General features: G+C 37.4%; 1 protein-coding gene across 1 annotated transcript in view; it reads left to right on the forward strand.

Annotated features, from left to right (window-relative positions):
* LOC106130542 (uncharacterized) overlaps positions 1 to 16,588 on the forward strand; it is a 99,943-nt gene extending 83,355 nt beyond the window's left edge. Inside the window, exons 9-18 of the mRNA XM_060953742.1 lie at positions 4,340 to 4,624; positions 5,196 to 5,388; positions 5,755 to 5,883; positions 6,290 to 6,521; positions 8,849 to 9,019; positions 10,846 to 11,042; positions 11,669 to 11,793; positions 12,248 to 12,334; positions 15,117 to 15,281; positions 16,487 to 16,588. Of these exons, the coding sequence (XP_060809725.1) occupies positions 4,340 to 4,624; positions 5,196 to 5,388; positions 5,755 to 5,883; positions 6,290 to 6,521; positions 8,849 to 9,019; positions 10,846 to 11,042; positions 11,669 to 11,793; positions 12,248 to 12,334; positions 15,117 to 15,269 (1,572 nt within the window). The 3' untranslated portion in view covers positions 15,270 to 15,281; positions 16,487 to 16,588. The remainder of the gene's footprint in view (positions 1 to 4,339; positions 4,625 to 5,195; positions 5,389 to 5,754; positions 5,884 to 6,289; positions 6,522 to 8,848; positions 9,020 to 10,845; positions 11,043 to 11,668; positions 11,794 to 12,247; positions 12,335 to 15,116; positions 15,282 to 16,486) is intronic.
* The last annotated feature ends 4,559 nt before the right edge of the window (positions 16,589 to 21,147 follow it).

A 21,147-nucleotide genomic window follows, 5' to 3' on the forward strand; every position in this document is an offset into this window, starting at 1 on the left:
ATGCATTGGGTTGCATCCGAGGTGTTCTATTGCATAATAAAAAAATTAAACACATGCATTTTTAACAACGTAATTTATTTATACAGTTAGATAGTCATTGTAAACGATCGTCAATATGGCCCCACTTTTGGCAAAAGTTCTGTACCAACAGTCGCAAGTTGTTTACGATCCTTTGAAATACGTTTAATGTTTAATAATCTTTGCACAAGTCGCAAATTTACTTTCGAATTAGCTCAATCTTTACATATATCCGTAAACATTTACCTGTTTCCACGAAACGCCCATACGAATATCAGGTATCGTTGTGACATTGAACTCGAGCCAACCCAATTAGTATAATTTAATTGGCTAAGTTAACTTTTTTCTAACCTTTTTCTACTCATTGATACATACATACATAAAATCACGCCTCTTTCACGGGGGGGTAGGCAGAGACTACATCTTTCCACTTGCCATGATCTCTGCATATTTCCTTCGCTTCAATCACATTCATAACTCTTTTCATGCAAACTCGGCGGTTTCGGTTTCTTTCTTTCTAAAAAAAGCGAGTAACGCGATAGTAATAGTGTAAAGCGATAACTTTGTAACCGTCAGTCTGATTTGATGATTCTATAGTAATATTATTAAGCTGAAGAGTTTGTTTGTTTGAACGCGCTAATCTCAGGAACTACTGGTTCGAATTGAAACATTCTTTTTGCGATGAATAGACCATTTATCGAGGAAGGCTTTAGGCTATATAACATCACGCTGCAACTATTAGGAGCGAAGCGAAGAAATAAGGGAGAATGTGAAAAAAAAACGGGGAAAATTATTCATCCTTGAGGGCTTCAATGATGCTAAAAATATCTACCTATTCCACGCGGACGAAATCACGGGTACAGCTAGTAATTAATAAAAACAAAATGATTCCGTTTAAATACATTTTTACTTTCTAAGTAAAATATAAAATACAAAGGTTTAAGAAAACTTTACTTAGCCAATTAGTATAATGCAATTCGTGGCGCGGTCTTACTTGACCTTAATGCTTACATTCTGCTTTTTTTTTCCGCAAGTTCCGTCATTCGTTAGGGAATTTTCAAAAGTTCGCCGGTAGCTTTTTAGCGATTCAAGCTCGCATTTGAGATTTTATGAATGAATATTTGTTGAATGTGCCTATTTTAGGTTTGAGCCGCGGTTGTGTTAATGATAAGATGAATTTAAGAACTGCCATATTCTAGTATATATGAAGGGGCCTGTATATTTCATACATAAATATATAAGAAGTGTGCCGTGTGGTTCCCGGCACCAATACAAAAAAGAATAGGACCACTCCATCTCTTTCCCGTGGATGTCGTAAAAGGCGACTAAGGGATAGGCTTACAAACTTGGGATTCTTTTTTAGGCGATGGGCTATTAACCTGTCACTATTTGAATCTCAATTCTATCATTCATCCAAATAGCTGAACGTGGCCATTCAGTCTTTTCAAGGCTGTTGGCTCTGTCTACCCCGCAAGGGATAAAGACGTGACCATATGTATGTATGTATATAAGAAGTGCCGTGTGGTTCCCGATCTCTTTCCCTTATTGTCAAATAGTGACAGTTTGCTATCCCATCGCCTTAAAAAGGAATCATAGGTTAATAAACCTATCCCTCGCCTTTTACGATGTCATTCAAAACTAATCTCTCATAATGTAGGTAACACGAATTCGGTCTCATATTATCATTTCATATGTCAATTCGGCGTTGGTTACGTACCAATGATCATCATCACAGCTGTGGTAACAGTAATATCCTCGGGCATGTAGGGTCGCCATGATGCTCTAGAGGCAATGATTTAAAGATTTAAAAGATATATTTTTGTAAAATGACGTCCGGTGATAATGCTGCAGTGTAGTTGGTTTCGCCGCATCATCTACCCATGCGCTTTCGAAGCGGTACCAGATATAATTAGATTTTAGTTAAGTGCCGTGTGGTTTCCGGCACCATTAGAAAATAAAGGATAGGACCACTCCATCTCTTTCCAATGGATGTCGTAAAAGGCGACTAAGGGACAGGCTTACGTACTTGGGACTCTTTTTTAGGCGATGGGATAGCAAACTGTCACTATTTGAATCTCAATTCTATCATTAAGCCAAACAGCTAAACGTGGCCTATCAGTCTTTTCAAGACTGGTTGGCTCTGTCTACCTCGCAAGGGATATAGACGTGACACGCTGTTCACTTACAGTCTTTATACATAAATACTGACCACAAGTGTATCAGCTTTAGTACAAGAGTTGTAACACAAAATTATATTTTTTTATTTAATTTTTTAACGTCCGGCTTTAGCCAAACGCCTGGGCTTCTTCCTCCTGGCTTTAGTCCCGGTTTCATCCTCACCTTTCTGGAGAGGAGCCCGGGGTATGCATTTGACCATGGATCCTAAATTGACTAAGTCAGGATACACGAAGCGACTCCCATCTGACCTCCGCAACCTTTGCAGTTAAACTTACCCGTATTGGATCCATGGTTACACATTTGCCAGCCAATGTGCAAGTTTCCTCACGATGTTTTCCCTCACCGTAAGGGCATCGGTTAGTATAAATAATAAATAAATAAATATATTCGGGACAAATTACACTGATTGAGTTTGCCTCGAAGTAAGTTCGAGACTTGTGTTATGGGATACTAACTCAACGATACTATATTTTATAATAAATACTTATAAAAAATACTTATAAAAATAAACATCCAAGACCCAGGCCAATCAGAAAAAGTTTTTTTCTCATCATGTCCTGGCCAGAATTCGAACCCGGGGCCTCCGGCGTCACAGACAAGCGTACTACCTCTGCGCCACAGAGGCCGTCAAAGTATTTAAAGTATTCAAGTATTTAAACTAATGTGCATAATTTTGAATTTTTTTTTCCAAAGGCCTGGTTACCCTAAGCAATGCTGAACACGACAGAGCACAGAACACCCCACCCCCCTTATTGCTTGCCATTGTGCGTCAGATAACCGCCAGATATTAGGGCATTAATACGTCAATAATAATTAATTGCATATTATTGTATGCTCATGAACACAGACATAGGTATCAGTAGATACAGCAAACTGAAAAATATTTTGTAACATAAAATACTCGTACCTACCAATAAAACAAAAAGAATAGGACCACTCCGTCACATTCACATGTCTTAAAGGCTTTTAAACTTGGATTCTTCTTTTAGGCGATGGGCTAGCTAGACATGATTGTCACTATTTGAATCTCAATTCTGTCATTAAGCCAAGCAGCTGAACGTGGCCTATCAGTCTTTTGAAGACTTTTGGCTCTCTCTACCCCGCAAGGGATATAGACGTGATCATATGTATGTATGTAAATACCTACCACGTGTATGTTATTGCAGCGCAAATATTTTTTTTATAGAAAAAGTCCTTCGTGATATTTAAAGACGTTGGATGAGACTTACATATTAAAACTGGTATTTTCAAAATCATAGTATTTTTATATATATGTATTTATATTCACTTTTAAATACGTATAAAGTCTTACTCTTAACTATGTAAAAAAAAAATTAAATAATTTGATACTTATAAAGTATTCAACTTCAAATGAAAGTTGGTTTGAACGAAATGTATGAAGTACTTAGTTTTTTTTGTTTGACAACTAAAGTTTGTCATTCAATATAAGCCTTAGTTTGCAACAGAGGTTTATTTTCCTGCACCATGGAGTGTACATTCACTGGCGGGGTCTACCAATATCTATGTCTATGGTTAGGACGTCCACACACCTGTATATTGCATTGTTTGGTTCATGTTTAGGTATAATATGTAATCAATTTGTCAACACATACAGACAAGATGCTAGGTATTAATCGATGTTCTACGTGGTTCCTATCACTTTAGTATAATAGAATAGATTTATTCTCAAAATTGGATACAAGGTATCACTTATTGACGTCACATCACTTAAATCTGATCATATCTAGTACCGCTATTTAGTAATTGAGTAAATAAGGTTTTTACACTAAGCAACTCCCTTCAGACTCTGACTTCGCAAACTTTGCAGGGATATTGGATTAAAGCTTCGATCGATTGAAACGCTTTGCGTAAGTGTCGTAAAAGGAAACTAAGCATTTTCATCTAGTGGAACCATAACCCGATCTGATCTTACTCTCTCTTTCTTGTTCGCGAGAACTTGATTAAACCCCAAACTGAGTTTCCTTGTAAGTTCATTATTAATACATTACTATACTGAATTTTGAAGCAACAGGTGAATGCTAAAAGCATTCCACTGCAATGAGTCAAACTAACAAAACACCAAACAAATCTGTTGACAAATTCGAGAAGAAATTTACAACAATATAATTTTTCCCATATGTAGCAAGAAACGACTTCGCTAGCAGAACGCATCCGACTCCTCACGTGCGACGTAGAAGACGACCAAGAAGAGCAAAGATCTTCGCCCTCCGGGGCGCCCGACAAGTTCTCCAACTCGGACAAGTCGAGCGACAAATCTAGCGACAAGTCTTACACGAGCGTTGATAAGAACAACGAGAAGGCCTTTGGGAGTGCTTCGTCAAGTTCTTCATCTTCCACCTTATCAGCTCCGGTGCCGAGTCGCCAACAGCCACCAGATTTGGGTGATGTCCATCAGGAACCACAAAAGGTATGTTTTGAACTTTAAACTCTCCTTGGGGAAAAGGGGGTCACCTTTTCTCTCATAAAACACTGAGTTATGGGAACCAAAGTCTGACAAATTGATATCTGATCTTCGTCTTAAATCACAACTTGGCCAGCAATATAAGGCCAACATCTTTTCGGTAAAACAAATGTACATTTGTCCGACGGAGGTGACACGGCAGACATTTATTCCTCTGATAGTCTGAAGATTTTTCTCTACGAGGTGTTTGTTGAAATCAGCAAAAGGGTAACTGGTTTGGGTACAGACCAAAAGCCAATGCCCCATCTATCAGGATAATTGTATCAATTTCGGCCGTGTGGTTTCTGGAAATTTAGAACAGAACGGTTCTATATCTTTCCCATGAATGCCATAAAAGTCGACAAAGAGATAGGCTTATAAACTTGGGATTCCTCTTATAGGCGACGGGCTAGCAACCTGAGCTTGCTAGGCTCCAGGTTGCTTTATAGCTGAACGTGGCCTTTCAGCCTTTTCGAGACTATTGACTCAGTCTACCCCGCAAGGGAAATAGACATCACTATATGTATTTTCCTTGTAGCCAAGATCCGAGCCACGACGCCAGTTCCTCTCTACCCTGGCTCCACTGACAGCTTGCGTGGGCAACACAGCTCATCACGAGGGCTTCTATTACGTCCCTCCTGGGGACAGAACGTCAGCAGCAGTCGCCACAACTATAGATCTGCAGGAGCATAACGATGCGCCTGCGCCGGATGTACTGGCTGGTACTCCAGGTAACTTTAAATAATTCTCCCTCTCAGTCAGAACTTTATAGAAATCAATGTGAGGTTTTAAATAAGAGACTTAGTGATAAAATAAAAAACAATAGGGAGTCTCGAAAGAGCGCGCTGTGGTTGTAAGTATAAAGTGATTGCGCACCCTATTGTGAGGATATCTTTTGCTGACAGATTTGTGCGTAGTCTTAATAAAAGTTTAGCACTCCTTTATTTATCTTGGGTCGAAAGCAATAAAATAAAAATTGCCCGATCATGGTAATCACTTAAAATACAGGATATAACTTAATTGTAACTGATTCTTTGACGGGATCCATAAGAAGATGCTCCTGTCATCAAAATCATCCAAAATTCCTGGACTTCTAGGTGCTGGTGAAGGAGACGACGGGCTAGCCGCGTTTGCCCGGGCCACGGCGCCCAGGACTGAGAGACTGAGACAGCGGTACGGCCAGGAGTCGCAGCCGGTTAGCAGTGATGACGAACATGATGATTATGGTAGGTCTACTTTCAATTATTTGCCAAGTTTTACAAAGAAATGATACCTATATTTTTATTACCAAAGAAACTGACGGTGCAAAACCTTAAATCATTCAAGCTAATGCATATATATGGAAAAACAAGTCATATTTTTAATGGCAGAGTAGTTAATTAAGATTTTAGTCGATTCAAGGCGTATTGAGTTATAATTCCACTACAGCCGTACGTTATCTACATTAGTCCGATTTTCTTATTAATGCTGAAGAAAGAAATTTTGAGGAATCCTGCACCTGCTCCTAAATGTCTAATAATACAGACTCAATGACTCAATGACGTCCACTTCACTATTTTTACCTGAGATCTTCCACTTCTAATATGAGATATCGTTGACGTTAACATTATAATTTAATTCTATTTCAACCAGGGTTCCACCGCCGGCCAGCCGTCCGCGGAATAGCCGTAAAGCAACAACTGGGTGCCTCCGACGAAATCCTTCAACAAATGCAGAATGACTTGCAACCCTCGCCGGACACCACTTCTGCACAGATGCCATCCCACTCCTGTCACCGCACAAACTCGAATTACTCCTGGCCTTATTATTCGGAAGCCAATTTGAACTCGAGGCCGCAGAGCAGAGCTAGTGCTAACTCCAATTGGTGAGTTGATTTCTTTACCTGTTACTATGGCGAGATGCCACTTCTGAGTATATGCTATCCCACTTCTGACACCGCACAAACTGTAATTACTCCTGGCCTTATTATTCGGAAGCCAATTTGAACTCGAGGCCGCAGAGCAGAGCCAGTGCTAACTCCAATTGGTGAGTTGATTTCTTTACCTGTAACCTTAGCGAGATACCACTTCTGAGTATATGCTATCCCACTTCTGCCACCGCACAAACTCGAATTACTCCTGGCCTTATTATTCGGAAGCCAATTTGAACTCGAGGCCGCAGAGCAGAGCCAGTGCTAACTCTAATTGGTGAGTTGATTTATTTTCCTGTAACTTTGGCGAGATGCAATTTCTGAGCAGATGCTATCCCACTTCTGCCACCGCACAAACTCTAATTACACTTGGTATTATCATTCTTAAGCCAATTAGAAATCGAGGCGGTAAAATAGAGCTAGTGTTAGGTGTTAAGTCTAATTGGTAAGTGAATTCTTTGGAGATATTTATTGGCTCAATATAAATTCTTATATTGGGCCAGCAAAAAACCTCCAAAAGGGAAGCATTCGCTTTGCTTTGGGGCTCAGGAAATATTCTCCAGGAAAAACCTGGATTCTTCAAACTGCATTCTACTTAGGTCCAAGAGAATCACAACAATTCTTGTAGAAAAGAATAGAATAGATTTATTTTTAAAATTGGAAACAAGGTATCACTTATTGACGTCACAATATTATATTTGTCTCTTCATAAATTTTCTAGTTGAGTAAACACGTACTTAGTTACTTTTATTTACACTTTGTAAGAAATAGGTTCTGAGGCGAACAAGGATAACACGAAGCGATATTTTTTTTTCCAGGATGTAAGATATAATATTTTCATCCTGGAAGAAATTTCGTGGAAAATATGATGAACGACAACACTCGCGTATCAAGAATTGCGAAGCTTCGAATATAAATACAATAAAAGAGTACTTACCTTTTCACAATGGTATAAATATCAACCGGTGATACCTAAGATTAGCGTCTTCCAAGAAGATCATTTCATTTTTTATTTATACACATAGAAGATTCAAAAGAAAATATTTCCAGGCGTTTTATGAGTTCAGTAGGCGGTGTGTTTGAATAAAAGATAAGCTTCCGTTGTTATTTTTGTCGCGAGCTTAAATTTTGGTACAAGTTAAAATTACTGAAATGTGGAGCTGCTTTTAAAAACTTCGAGGCAGTCCATATGTAGATAACAAATAAAAAAGTAGCTGGATTTTATCGGTAGTCATTATAGGAATTATTTGAGTAAAACAATTTAAGACCAATTGCGAGAAAAGGGAAGGCGACTAAGGGATAGGCTAAACGATAGAAGCGATGGGTTAGCAACCTGTCACTATTTGAATCTCAATCCTATCATACAGCTGACTGAAAAGTCACCTTTTCAGTCTTTTCAAGACTTTTGGCTCTGTCTACCCCACAAGGGATATAGACATGACTATATGTATGTATGTATGCGAGAAAGTAGAAGTCAAAATTACTATGAAATTTCAATTCACGCACTATGTACTTCAACTTAAATTTAACCTGTTTTCTTATCGCACACAGTTTCAATACAAGTTTTCGGGAAAAAACTTCTCAATAAAAAGACCGTACTTTTTTGGTTACATCAAGAATAATACTGATCACTAGCTAGCTTTATTTATATATCTCAATTCTATCATTAAGGCAAAAAGCTGAACGTGGCCATTCAGTCTTTTCAAGACTGTTGGCTCTGTCTACCCCGCAAGGGATATAGACGTGACTATATGTATAAATGTATGCTTATTTATATATTAATGTCATTGTGTTAATTGATTGAGGTATCTCGTGACTGGAGGACTGGAAATTATTTCCAAATGATATTTGGACCATCAAATAATCAACCTTTTAATCACACTACTACAAGTGAAAACAAAATTAGGGACTGTATTTATAGTTTATTTAACATAGATACATATATATACATACGGTCAGTCTATATTAATTGCAGGGTAGACAGAGTCAACAGTCTTGAAAAGACTGAATGACCACGTTCAGCTATTTAGCTTAAAGATAGAATTGAGATTCAAATAGTGACAGGTTGCTAACTCATCACCTTAAAAAGAATTCCAAGTTTGTAAACCTATCTGTAAGTCGCCTATTACGACATCCATAGAAAAGAGATGGAGTGGTCCTATTCTTTTATAGTTTATTATAATAGCAATTTATTTTTTATTAACTAAAATTTCCACTTTATTGAACTGATATTTTCTTTTAATTTTTTTTTTATTTAATTTTACAATGAATTTGTGTCATAGGTCCAAATCTTCGGACTACGTGACAGCCAGACAATGCAACAGCACGCCCGTGCCGCAACAGCACACCGACGCTTGTTATGCGCACGCGCAAAGCATGGCGACGTACGCGCACTACCAGCAGAGGCAACACGAGACCATGTATAGGAATTGCTCGCTTTACGCTAATGTTGGGTAAGTTAAATAGACAGATATACAGGACAAATTACACATATTGAGTTAATCTCGAAGTAAGTTCGAGACTTGTGTTACGAGATACCAACTCAACGATAGTATAATTTATAATAAATACTTATATAAATAAACAGCCAAGACCCAGGCCAATCAGAAAAAGTTCTTTTCTCATCATGCCCTGGCCGGGATTCGAACCCGGGACCTCCGGTGTCACAGACAAGCGTACTACTGCTGTGCCACAGAGGCCGTCAGGTAGATAAATATTTTTATTAATTACTAATTGCGCCCGCGATTTCGTCCGCGTGGAATAGTTTGGGCATCATTGAAGCCTTCAAGGGTGAATAATTTTCCTCGTTTTTTTTCACATTTTCCATTATTTATTCGCTCCTTATAGTTGAAGCGTTATGTTATATAGCATAAAGCATTCCTCGAACAATTAGTTCCTGAAATTAGCGCGTACAAACAGACAAACAAACTCTTCAACTTTATAATATTAGTATAGATTTAACCACAGAATTATAGTTTAAGTTAAATATAAATTCAAAAAGCATACTGAACGTGAACTTTGAGTCTATTTGAGACCGTTGGCTCTGGCTTCCCCGTAAGGGAATAACTATAAGGAGCAAAGAAATAATGGAATATGTGAAAATAACGTGGAAAATTATTCAACCTTGAATGCCCAAACTAACTATTCCACGCGGACGAGGTCGCGGGCACAGCTAGTATAAAATATAAGCCTGTCACACAAGTTCCTCTTAAAAGAATTACCTACGTATACAAATCCATTTATTTATTCCCTTAAACGCAGTGCTAACACTGAATAGTGTATTCAGAGCAATCAGACGGCCGCTTGCAGACTCGCTGCACTGTTTGCGCGGGCAATTGTTCAGAAAGTTATATTTAACTAGAATTCTCTCACAACATCAATTGAGTATCACAATTTTTATTGGGAATATAAAATACGAGCTTGCATGAAGAGAGTTATGAATGTGGATGAAGCGAAGGAAATATGCAGAGATCGTGGCAAGTGGAAAGAGGTAGTCTCTGCCTACGCCTCCGGGAAAGCGGCGTGATGTGTATGTAATAAAAAATCATCGGTGTTTTACAAATAAAGTTAAACAAATGAATGTATAACTAAATTATACAATAATACATACATACATATATGTAGTTACGTCTGTATCCCTTGCGGGGTAGACGAAGCCTACAATCTTGAAAAGACTGAGAGGCCACATTTCTAGCCCATTGTCTGTAAATAGAATCCCTAGTGTATTAAAAATTCCCTTCGTCGCCTCTTACGACATTCATGGGAAAGATATGGAATGGTCCAATTTTTTTCTATTGGTGCCGGTAACCACACGGCATTAAGGGCTAACCTTCGGAAATAGGCTTTGCTTACACCGCAAGGAATATAGATGTGATTATATGCATGTTGTACACTAAGGTTATTCCTTACAAAATAACTAATATAATTATGTAACTAATACTTATTATGTAAAATAAAATGCTTAGATGGTTTGGTCATGTCGAGATGATGAATGAAAGCAGGTTGTTTTACAAATATACAAAGGAAATGCGAATGGGACTGTTGGAGTGGGAAGGCCTTGACGAACGTACCTTGATCAAATCGGAGACGTTCTGACAAAAGGTCAGGTCAAGAGTACTCGAAACCGACGAGCTTTCATGAAGAGAGTTATAAATGTCGATGAAGCGACTTAAATACAGTAATCTTTGCAAATGAAAAGATGTAGCTACCTTTCCGAGAAAGGGGCGTGATTTATGTACGGATGCATGTGTAAAATAATGTCTTATATCATTAATTTCAGTTGCTCGGACAGTAGTCAAGAGTTATACAGCTCGCAGACGAGCTCGGAACAGACGTCCCCAGTGAGGAACGCCCGCTGCCGAAGACCAGAATCTCCACCACCTATCCGAAGCCATCATCAGCTCCTCTACGTGCCGTACACCAATCATTATCATTATCAACATCACGATTATGGAGCGCATTGGACGAATACTGATTGTAAGTATCAAGAATAAAATTGATTATTATCTTGTCTTTAACGTAGGTCCGATTTTCGAAAGCACGTCTAACATCTGGGCTAGTGACTATACAGGGTGACTTTTAATTCAACTGCATAAATTTAACTGTTAAATGTACTCATCTAAAGGATATTTAAAAACGTTAAAAGAAAACATATCGGTTCATATTTCAAAGAGTAGTAAAACAAATAAAAGTATCAAAATCCACGATCCTAAATACGTCATACATATCACCCTGGCCGGCGGAAAAGCGACGCGTAAGATTCAGTGGTCAACGACACAATTAATTCAGCTGAGCGATCTCGACAACTCTGTACTTTACTCGATCTTGATACTAGAAAAATATTTTATTTTTCAGACATTTATTAACATGTTTAGTTTTAATTTCTTTTTGTAGTATTGGTCTTTAATAAAGCGTGTGACGTAGTTTTTATGGGTTTTTAAATATGAAAACGATGACGTTTAATTTAAATAAAAATAGGCTCAAACAGCTCAGAAGCATGGGTATAGTCTATGTTTAAAAGGATGCAGTTGTTTTAAATGTCACCCTGTATGTATGTTTGTATCTGGCACATGTATCTAAAACTATTTAATTTTATATTACAGACGCGCGAATGCACTCGTATTACCAAGCAGCGGCTGCGCAGCAAATTCGGAGCGGTGCCGGCACTCCGCAACCGGCGGCCATCCAGCCTCAGAGAGCCCAATACTCACACGCTCTACAACTACAGGTAGGATTATATCACGTCTCACTATACAGATGCGCACACGCACCCGTACCAAACAATCGTGACGTGACAACGTCTTAAAATTCGATTGAGCCGGCTGCACGCACGAAAAAACATGACTCATGCGGCGTTACCTCGCTCTGAGGCGTTCCATGTAAGGCTCGAAGTGCAAGCGAGAGCGCGGAACGAGCGACAAAGAGGCACAATCGGCCTTCGCGTTCGGCAGCGTTCGACATCCGCCTCTCCTACTTGAGTGAGCGATGCGTCTGCGTGTACAGCTGCTATACTATAGTACATTTACATGTTTTGATCGAGTATCAAGTGCAGTGAAAAGTGAATGTGGTGTATCAGTATTTTCTTAAGACGTTGTCACGTTCAACAATCGTCAGTAAACCGACTTTACAGACAATCGATTTATTTAAATATTATCTTTTATGTTTATTATGATTTATTTCAGACGTTATGCCCGGCTCCGGCGAGATACAGGCCTGTCCCAGCTCCGCAGCCGAGCGGCGGGAAGCAGATGATATCATACTCGGAAAAGGTGAGGAATTACCTACATACATACATAAAATCACGCCTCTTTCCCGGAGGGGTAGGCAAAGACTACCTCTTTCCACTTGTCACGATCTCTGCATATTTCCTTCGCTTCATCCACATTCATAACTCTCTTCATGCAAGCTCGGCGGTTTCGGGTACTTTTGGCCTGACCCTTTACCAGGACGTCCTTAATTTGATCAAGATACGTTCGTCTAGGCTTTATATGTATGTTTGTATAAATATCATTAGTAAAATACACACACACACATAATCACGTCTTTATCCGCTGCGGGGTAGACAGAGCCTACAGTCTTGTAAAGACTGATGGGCCACGTTCAGCTATTTGGCTTTAAGATATGATTGAGATTCAAATAGTGACAGGTTGCTAGCCCATCGCCTAAAAGAAGAATCCCAAGTTTATAAGCCTACCCCTTAGTCGGCTTTTACGACATCCATGGGAAAGAGATGGAGTGGTCCTATTCGTTTTTGTATTGGTGCCGGGAGCCACACAACACATAAATACACAGGAATTACATACATAGGTACTTAAAATACCGCCTCTTTCTCGGAGGGGTAGGCAGAGACTACTACTACTCTTTCCACTTGTCACGATGTCTGCATACTTCCTTCGCTTCATCCACATATGTACATAACTCTCTTCATGCAAGCTCGGCGGTTACGGGTACTTTTGACCTGACCCTTTACCAGGACGTCCTTAACACGTTTTATAGTTATAATAAAATTTGTAGTGTATTCGTGTGCCGTGTGGTCCCCGGCACTTATAGAAAAAAAGGACCACTTCATCTCTTTTCCAAGGAGAAGGCTTTGTAAAAGGCGACTAAGGGAAAACCTTATATATTTCGCATTCCTCTTTAAGGCGACGGGCTAGCAAACCCGCAAGGGATATAGACGTTTTTATATGTTATGTATGTTTGTATAAATATCATTTGTAAAATATACACACACATAATCACGTCTATATCCGCTGCGGGGTAGACAGAGCCAACAGTCTTGAAAGACTGATAGGCCACGTTCAGCTGTTTTGTTTTACGATAGAATTGAGATTCAAATAGTGACAGGTTGCTAGCGCATCGCCTAAATGAAGAAATGATATTTATTGCTTAGCGAATAAGTTACATTGCAAATGTTTTGTATAACTACCTTAGCTCGCTTAAATGTTGCGAATCTCATTCCCGTGGGAACTAATTTATGTGATTCCTGTGGTTTTGTGGCAATCACCAAGTAACTGGAGATTTAGTACAAAGACAAAATGTTTTTTCTTCGTATACATCTATACTAATATTATAGCTGAAGAGTTTTTTTTTGTTTTGTTTACACCAAGTGCTCTTGCGAAATTTTACAACGTGCTTTATAAACACATACATACATACATATGGTCACGTCTATATCCCTCGCGGGGTAGACAGAGCTAACAGTCTTGAAAAGACTGAATGGCCACGTTCAGCTATTTGGCTTAATGATAGAATTGAGATTCAAATAGTGACAGGTTGCTAGCCCATTGTCTAAAAAAGAATCCCAAGTTTGTAAGTCTATCCCTTAGTCGCCTTTTACGACATCCATGGGAAAGAGATGGAATGGTCCTATTCTTTTTTGTTATTTGTGCCGGGAACCACACGGCACTTTTTTGCTTTATAAAGAAGTTTAGCAAAAGTTGTCGTGTCAAATTGTCAAGGTATGTGTGTGTGAGGCAGAATGTCTTAACAGCTTTGCTTAGCATGGATTGTATGATATACACGCGGCCTTCACATGACCCCGAGATTACAAGGGAAGTTCCGGGTTCGAATCCCGGCCAGGGCATGATGAGAAAAGAACTGTTTCTGATGGGTCTGGGTCTTGGATGTTTATCTATATAAGTATTATATATATCGTTGAGTTAGTATCTCGTAACACAAGTCTCGAACTTACTTCGAGGCTAACTCAATCTGTGTAATTTGTCCCGTAGGTACATATTTATTTATTTAATACCTGAAAATATAAAAGTAAATAGATTTTGTATTACAATTCGTGATCGACGATTTGAGCTTGACCGCCACCAAAGGGAAGATCTTCTGCCAGGCTAGGTGTGATGCCTGGGGAACCGCGCGACAGACGATTTGTGTCGGAGGTTGTATATATGCTCGAATCCGTGAAATCTTTGCTTGTGCGATTTAGACTATTCGCTGTTATTGGCTGATAGCGTCGCGTGATTTTGTTTTTGTGACTCGTGGCGTAGAGATGCTGGCACACATCAAAATGCATGGTTTTTAAAAAAAAAAACTTATATGCGTATCATACATACATATGGTCACGTCTATATCCCTTGCGGGGTAGACGGTTTTTTTCAAATTAATTAAGTATAATTTGACTTTATTCAATTCGATTTGATCATTTAATTAAATTCAAATTAGTAAAGTATAATTTAAGCAGTGCGAATTTGTCTTATATTTATGCATTTGCGATTATAAGTGAAATATATGTAAATATAATCAAAATTAGCTAAGTCTTAAGTGCGAGGGTGCAATTAAAAACACGCAACAATAAAAGAAAGATTTCAATAAATCTGAAAAGATAATTTAAGAAAAATGACTGCGAATTGCAAATGGTTAATATATACATACATACATACATAAAATCACGCCTCTTTCCCGGAGGGGTAGGCAGAGACTACCTCTTTCCACTTGCCGCGATCTCTCCATACTTCCTTGGCTTCATCCACATTCATAACTCTCTTCATGCAAGCTCTCCGGTATATCTATCTTCATATTATATCCTTGTGAATTTTACAGGTGGCAGCTCCCCTATACCAGCCGGCCCCGGGGTCCCCGTCGAGGGCCGCCAGGGGAGCCCCAGAGGGCGCCCCGTCCGGGGTCAACGTCCCCGCCGCCACGTCCCCCATGACAGCGCCACCGAACCCGGTCTATTACGCCATGAACGTCTGACGGGGGGACTAGGTAGGTCATCTTCAATCTCTCCTGGTGGCAAGCTCGGTTACTCGGTATATGCTACAGTGCAGTTTGTTCCGCTGCTTCTTTTAAACATGCGCTTTAGAAGCGGTAGTAGATATAATAAGACTTAGGTAAGTCTGTTAATATTAATAAGTGTGTAGCGGGAGTTCTGTGCCGTGTAGTTCCCGGCACCCATAAAAAAAAGAATAGGACCACTCCATCTCGTTCCCATGGATGTCGTAAGAGGCGACTAAGAGATAGGCTTATAATCTTGGGATTCTTCTTTTAAGCGATAGGCTAACAACCTGTCAATATTTGAATCTCAATTCCATCATAAAGCCAAACAGCTGAACGTGACCTATCAGTCCTTTCAAGACTGTTGGCTGTGTCTACCCCGCAAGGGATATAGACATGATTATATGTATGTATGTGATACCTTGCAACTAATTTTGAAAATAAATCTATTATTTTCTCTGAAGAGGAGCTCGAGATATGCCCTTGACCATGGATTCTGAATTGGGCGAGTCAAGTTTTTACAAGAAGCGAACCCAGGCCAGGCCAGTGGAGGGTGCAACTGGGAATGCGCATGGATAGGAGAGGGGTTCACACGAAGCGATTTCTAAGCTACGACGTAGCCTCTTGCTACACCGTAGCAGCTACGCCGTAGTTGCTTGCTACGACGCGGCGGCTACATGCTCTTTATAAAACATTTTTTACACGAAGTGTTTTTTACATTTTTTTTTTTATTTTTACATAATTGATCTAGCTCCAAAACTTACAACTTGTGTTATTGTATACCAACTTAATGATTCTATGACGGTATGAATACATACGTTATTAATCTCGTGTCTTTAACGAAGAACACATACACACACATACAGAAACAAGCCTATATCCCTTGCGGGGTAGATAGAGCCGACAGTCTTAAAAAGACTAATAGGCCATGTTCGGCTGCTTGACTTAATGATAGAATTGAGATTCAAATAGTGACAGGTTGCTAGCCTGTCGCCTAAAGGAATAATCCCAAGTTTATAAGCCTATCCCTTTTACTACAGCCACGGGAAAGAGATGGAGTGGTCCTATTCTTTTTCCTTTTGGTGCCGGGAACCACACGGCGCAAAGAAACGAAACGAAGAAATAGGCGGAGATTGCAACTAACCTCCCCGTAATCCTGCCTTACCTTATGACGACATACAAAATATATTTTTCAGGTGAAAATCGTGGTGGGCCCCACAGGCGAGGTCCGTATCAGCGTACAGCCTCAAGCGCCATCTGCCGATCCAGGAAAGAAACCTTCGAGCAATCCAGAAAAATAAAACTAACTTTTATTCACAGAAGTACACTCTTGAGCTTAGGTTTCCACCAATAGCGGACGCACTATATCGCGTGGAGAATCCAGTGGCCAATGGGCGGCCGTCTTTTGAATTCTAACGTTCGAACGACTGTTATCAAATCATGGTATTGGTTATCACTCTATGAACTGTGGTTTTAAATGTTGCCATGTAATGAAGGAAAATCACTGCCTGACAAAATTGAGAATATAGCGGTAACTGGCGATGTAACCTATTTCTTAAAGTTGTTGGCTAACTTGGCCATATTGTCTATGCTTTTCATGTCATACTGATTGTACTACATGTTGATAGAGGTGAAAGTAAATTTTACAGTAATATTGTAATTTTATTGCAACAAACCTATGTGAATGATAAAACTTGTTTTATGAAATGTTGTAATAACCACTGACCATAAAAATTTGTAAAACGAACATTATAGGGAAATAAGTAAAATATACTTGGCTAATTAAATTTTATTCTACCTATTATAGTAAAAAAGTGGTAATATGTACCTACCTATTATTAAGAGGGTATGCTAAAATTAAAACTTGGATAAATGATTCCAAAGACACGTTTTTTCGTCTACGAATCTAAGATTAAATACCACGGTAGCCATTATGGATATTTTGACATTTCTTCATGTTATTTTTGTAAATTAGAGTACTGACCTCAACTACGACATGGAAACACGTGGAAATATAAAAGAATCAAAACAAGATAGAAGATTGCGTACTGGTTTACTTTTAAATATTACTAATACATTTCCCATATTTGCAAAAATAAGTACCTAATGTCGAACTTGACTTTATAAAAAAGGAATCTCGAATTTTTTAAGTTCGTGGCTAAAACTAAGAACGTAGTACATACTGTACCATACACATCCATTTGACGAAAAAACGATGTTTTCATCCAGAACCAATAGCTTAATAAGCACTCGTACAGATTAAAAATAATAAAAAGAAAAAAAAAATAAGTTTGGAATCTTTACCAACATGTAGCTATCTCTTTCTTACGAAACCAATTGTCAAACTAACATTTTGTATCGCTGTCCTTGTTTAAATTTCTATAGGACGGTGGTATAAAATGGTAAATATTTTAAATTGAAACTTTGTTGCCTGTACGTACATACAATGTAAATAATATGTATTTCGGTGTCTGTGCAATTAATATAGGATACTGGACAACAAAATCACATCGGTCTTCTATCATCAAATGTTAAGAATTGGATTAAATATTACCTAAGTTTTCCAGCAAATGTGATCTCTCAATAGATATCAATACAATTTATCTAGTTACCATTGTAATATTATGCGTAAGTCATGTAAAAAGATTTAAGGTACAAATTTTCATGTATGAAAAATATACAAAAACTTCAGATAAAATCACTTTTTAAAATTAGGCGCCGCTATATCGAGAAACATCCAAACTAGGGCTGGGTGTAATTTTTTAAATGATGATTTAAACGGACATTTGCTTTCCATATCTTATATAAAGCGTTACTAAGAAAAGGCAAATAATTACATTTTTTTTAAATGTCAAGAAAAGTTTAACATTTTTTAGGCCAGTTCCAATTACAAAAAATATTGTTAAGTACTTTCTTTTTCTATAACAAATATTTTTTTCGTTTTTGTTACTCTGTAACTTTGTCCCTACCTAATTAGGTATTCGGTCTCCGAAATTGTAATAGTCTACAAATGAAATATTATCTACCTGTGTATTTGCTTGTGCAGCAATTATTCCAAAATGGAGTGCCAAAGTATCAAATATCAGTATTACGAATAGTGTATGTACTAATATTAGACATTTTATTCAACTTTCCTTAGCCGGCCTAGATCGCTAATAATGTTTACTTGCTAATGGAATTATCTGGTTAAGTTATTTTATTTTAACCTGTGTTTAATAAAAAAACCAACTTATTCGAATAAATTACTATTATATTAAAAACCTTTAAGAATTTGTTTGAGAAAAATGAAATGTAATTAAATTATAAACCTTTTTGCTCAGTTATAACAATTGCAAGACTTAATTGTTTGAACACTCGAGATTTATTTGAAATAGTTGTAATGGCAAAGGTTAAAAAAATAACTTATCCAATTAGAAATATGCCAATAAATGGTTGTAGGTACGGACAGTGGGACGCTGCGATTTTTAGAGTTGTAAGTACTTATTACACGCACTTATATTTACATACCTTCTGTTATCGAGTTGATATTGTTTAAGACAATAAATTAACTTTCGTTGTATGTATCGCGATTGGCTGTATGTTCCACAAAATGGTCGAATCTTTTTCGTGTATGGATTAGATGTATTCAAGATAATTGTATTTAATCCAAAGTGCCTATATAGGCAATTTATTTTAGGAAAAAAAGTGTAATTTTGTCGCACAAAAATATTAAACTGAGACCAATGTACAACCTCATTCCAAAGAAAATATGAATTATTTTTGAGATCCGTAGGTTTCTGTGGGTTGATGATTACCTACCAATAGATATGAGGGGTTTTAATAACGTTGACAGTGCATATGTGCTATCTTCCCTCTCCCTCTATTAAGGTTAAAGGAAAAGAGAGGTAAGATTAGACATTTGCTCTAAAAACCTTCGTTAATAACCCTTTTAATTGGTGCCATTTTGATAATTATAGATAGATTTACATAATTGTATGGCATTTGCAGTAGATAATAACTGTCTCTGGAAATCGGTTTTTGAAAGTTTAAATTCGTTTCGGTATTTCACATACTATTATTATTATACATAATACTTCTATTCTACACAATCATTAAAATCGCGCTTCAATCAAGGCATCCCGGGAGTCAAATGAGTACCTACCGATGATTGAGTAACTAACTATCTTAAGTTTTTAAAACTTCACTGACCCATAAACTTCAGAAGGTTTACATTTTTTTCATCGTCAATAGTGGGAATTAAAAAAAAAGAAAAATATGAAAAATTTGGAAGGGGCCATTTCAGCCATCTTGAGTTTTTAAAATTCGTGGCGGCGCAGTGCTGAAGTTGTTTATAAAAGTGCAGTTCTAAAACATGGTTTCAGAACTTCCAGAGGCTAAGTTATTATGCTAAGACGATTGAATAATCTTAGTATCTTTATTTAATAGAGAGATGACATGTTATAAACAGTTACGATCCAACTAATAAATTTATACCATGTAAATATCGTGAAACGTAATTAAATTTGTGTAAACTAAGATGTAAAATAATGTTCATTGAATTGACGCCAAATGCGTACTTAGCGAACACGCCACAGTAAAGGTTGTTAGATTAAGATATTGAAAATAAGATTTTCTCCATAGTTAGGCTATTTTAAAAGATGCCAATTTGGATGTTATAGCTTTCTGTGTTAGGTATTTTCCAGATGTGAAAATTGTCATAAATGTTCATCTGAATACCTAAATTTAAATGATCATCAATGAATGTCGGAGCGACAGGTTATATTTTGCCGCTAAAACACGATATCTGTGTGCGCTTCTAGTAATTAAACCATGGATAAAAAATCTACATAGGTATTAAGATAAAAAAATTCTGCCTGTTTCTTCAACGTTTCTGCCTGTTTCTTCAACGGGACTTTCCAATAACGTTGTAAGTGGTATTATTATACCATAATCTCTCTATGGCTCAGGTAATGACAAGATATGATATAAATACCTAATCTCATTTATATACGTTCGTCTTGTTAACAGACCATGTGTTACTTAACAAAAAAAATATAACAATTGAAATTGTAAATAAAACAATTTTGTCGTAATTTGTGATAAATTGGATGTTTAAATTCTCAATATGAAAATATTTACATAATATAGAACTTATTATATAATATGTGATCAATTCTCCCCTTCAATTAAGTGGAGGATAATTCATGTTACCTACTTTCATACAATTTGGATTTTTGAATCAGAGAAATTAATGCGTTTGCCAAAGAAAATGGTTTTAAACAAAAGACGTAATTGTTATAATTGTATTCATGGTTCATGTTTTAACGTCAATTCTTTTTATGTACAGCGAATGTTACATTAGATGCAATTGAAGTTTTTAATTAGCTATTGATACCCCAAAAGTTAAAAATGTGAGATTTAGGTAATAAAAAAAAAATTATCATAACAATTGGAAGATATTAAAAAATAGTTTGACTTATTACCCTTAATTACAAGGTAACTTATTTGAGGGCTAGCTCAATTCGTTTTATTTAGGTATCATTTTATATTTATTTATTTGAAATACATAGATATTTATATAATTCACTCTTTAAGAGTGTCAATTTAGCTAAGTAGGTGCCCATATTGGATTTTGTTTTTTTTTTCAGCCTCGTGTTAAAAAATACTAGATACATCTTCTGGAAATTTATAAAAGTTTAGCTGCTTACTCGGTTCTTCGGAAATACGAAATAAAACTGCACCATTGTATATACTAATCTACCTATGTTCTGTTCATATTTCAACTTAGATTATACATACATACATACATACATACATAAACTCACGCCTCTTTCCCGGAGGGGTAGGCAGAGACTACCTACTTAGATTATGGCACAGA

Source organism: Amyelois transitella, chromosome Z (assembly GCF_032362555.1).
Source record: "Amyelois transitella isolate CPQ chromosome Z, ilAmyTran1.1, whole genome shotgun sequence".
NCBI classification, from domain to species: domain Eukaryota; kingdom Metazoa; phylum Arthropoda; class Insecta; order Lepidoptera; family Pyralidae; genus Amyelois; species Amyelois transitella.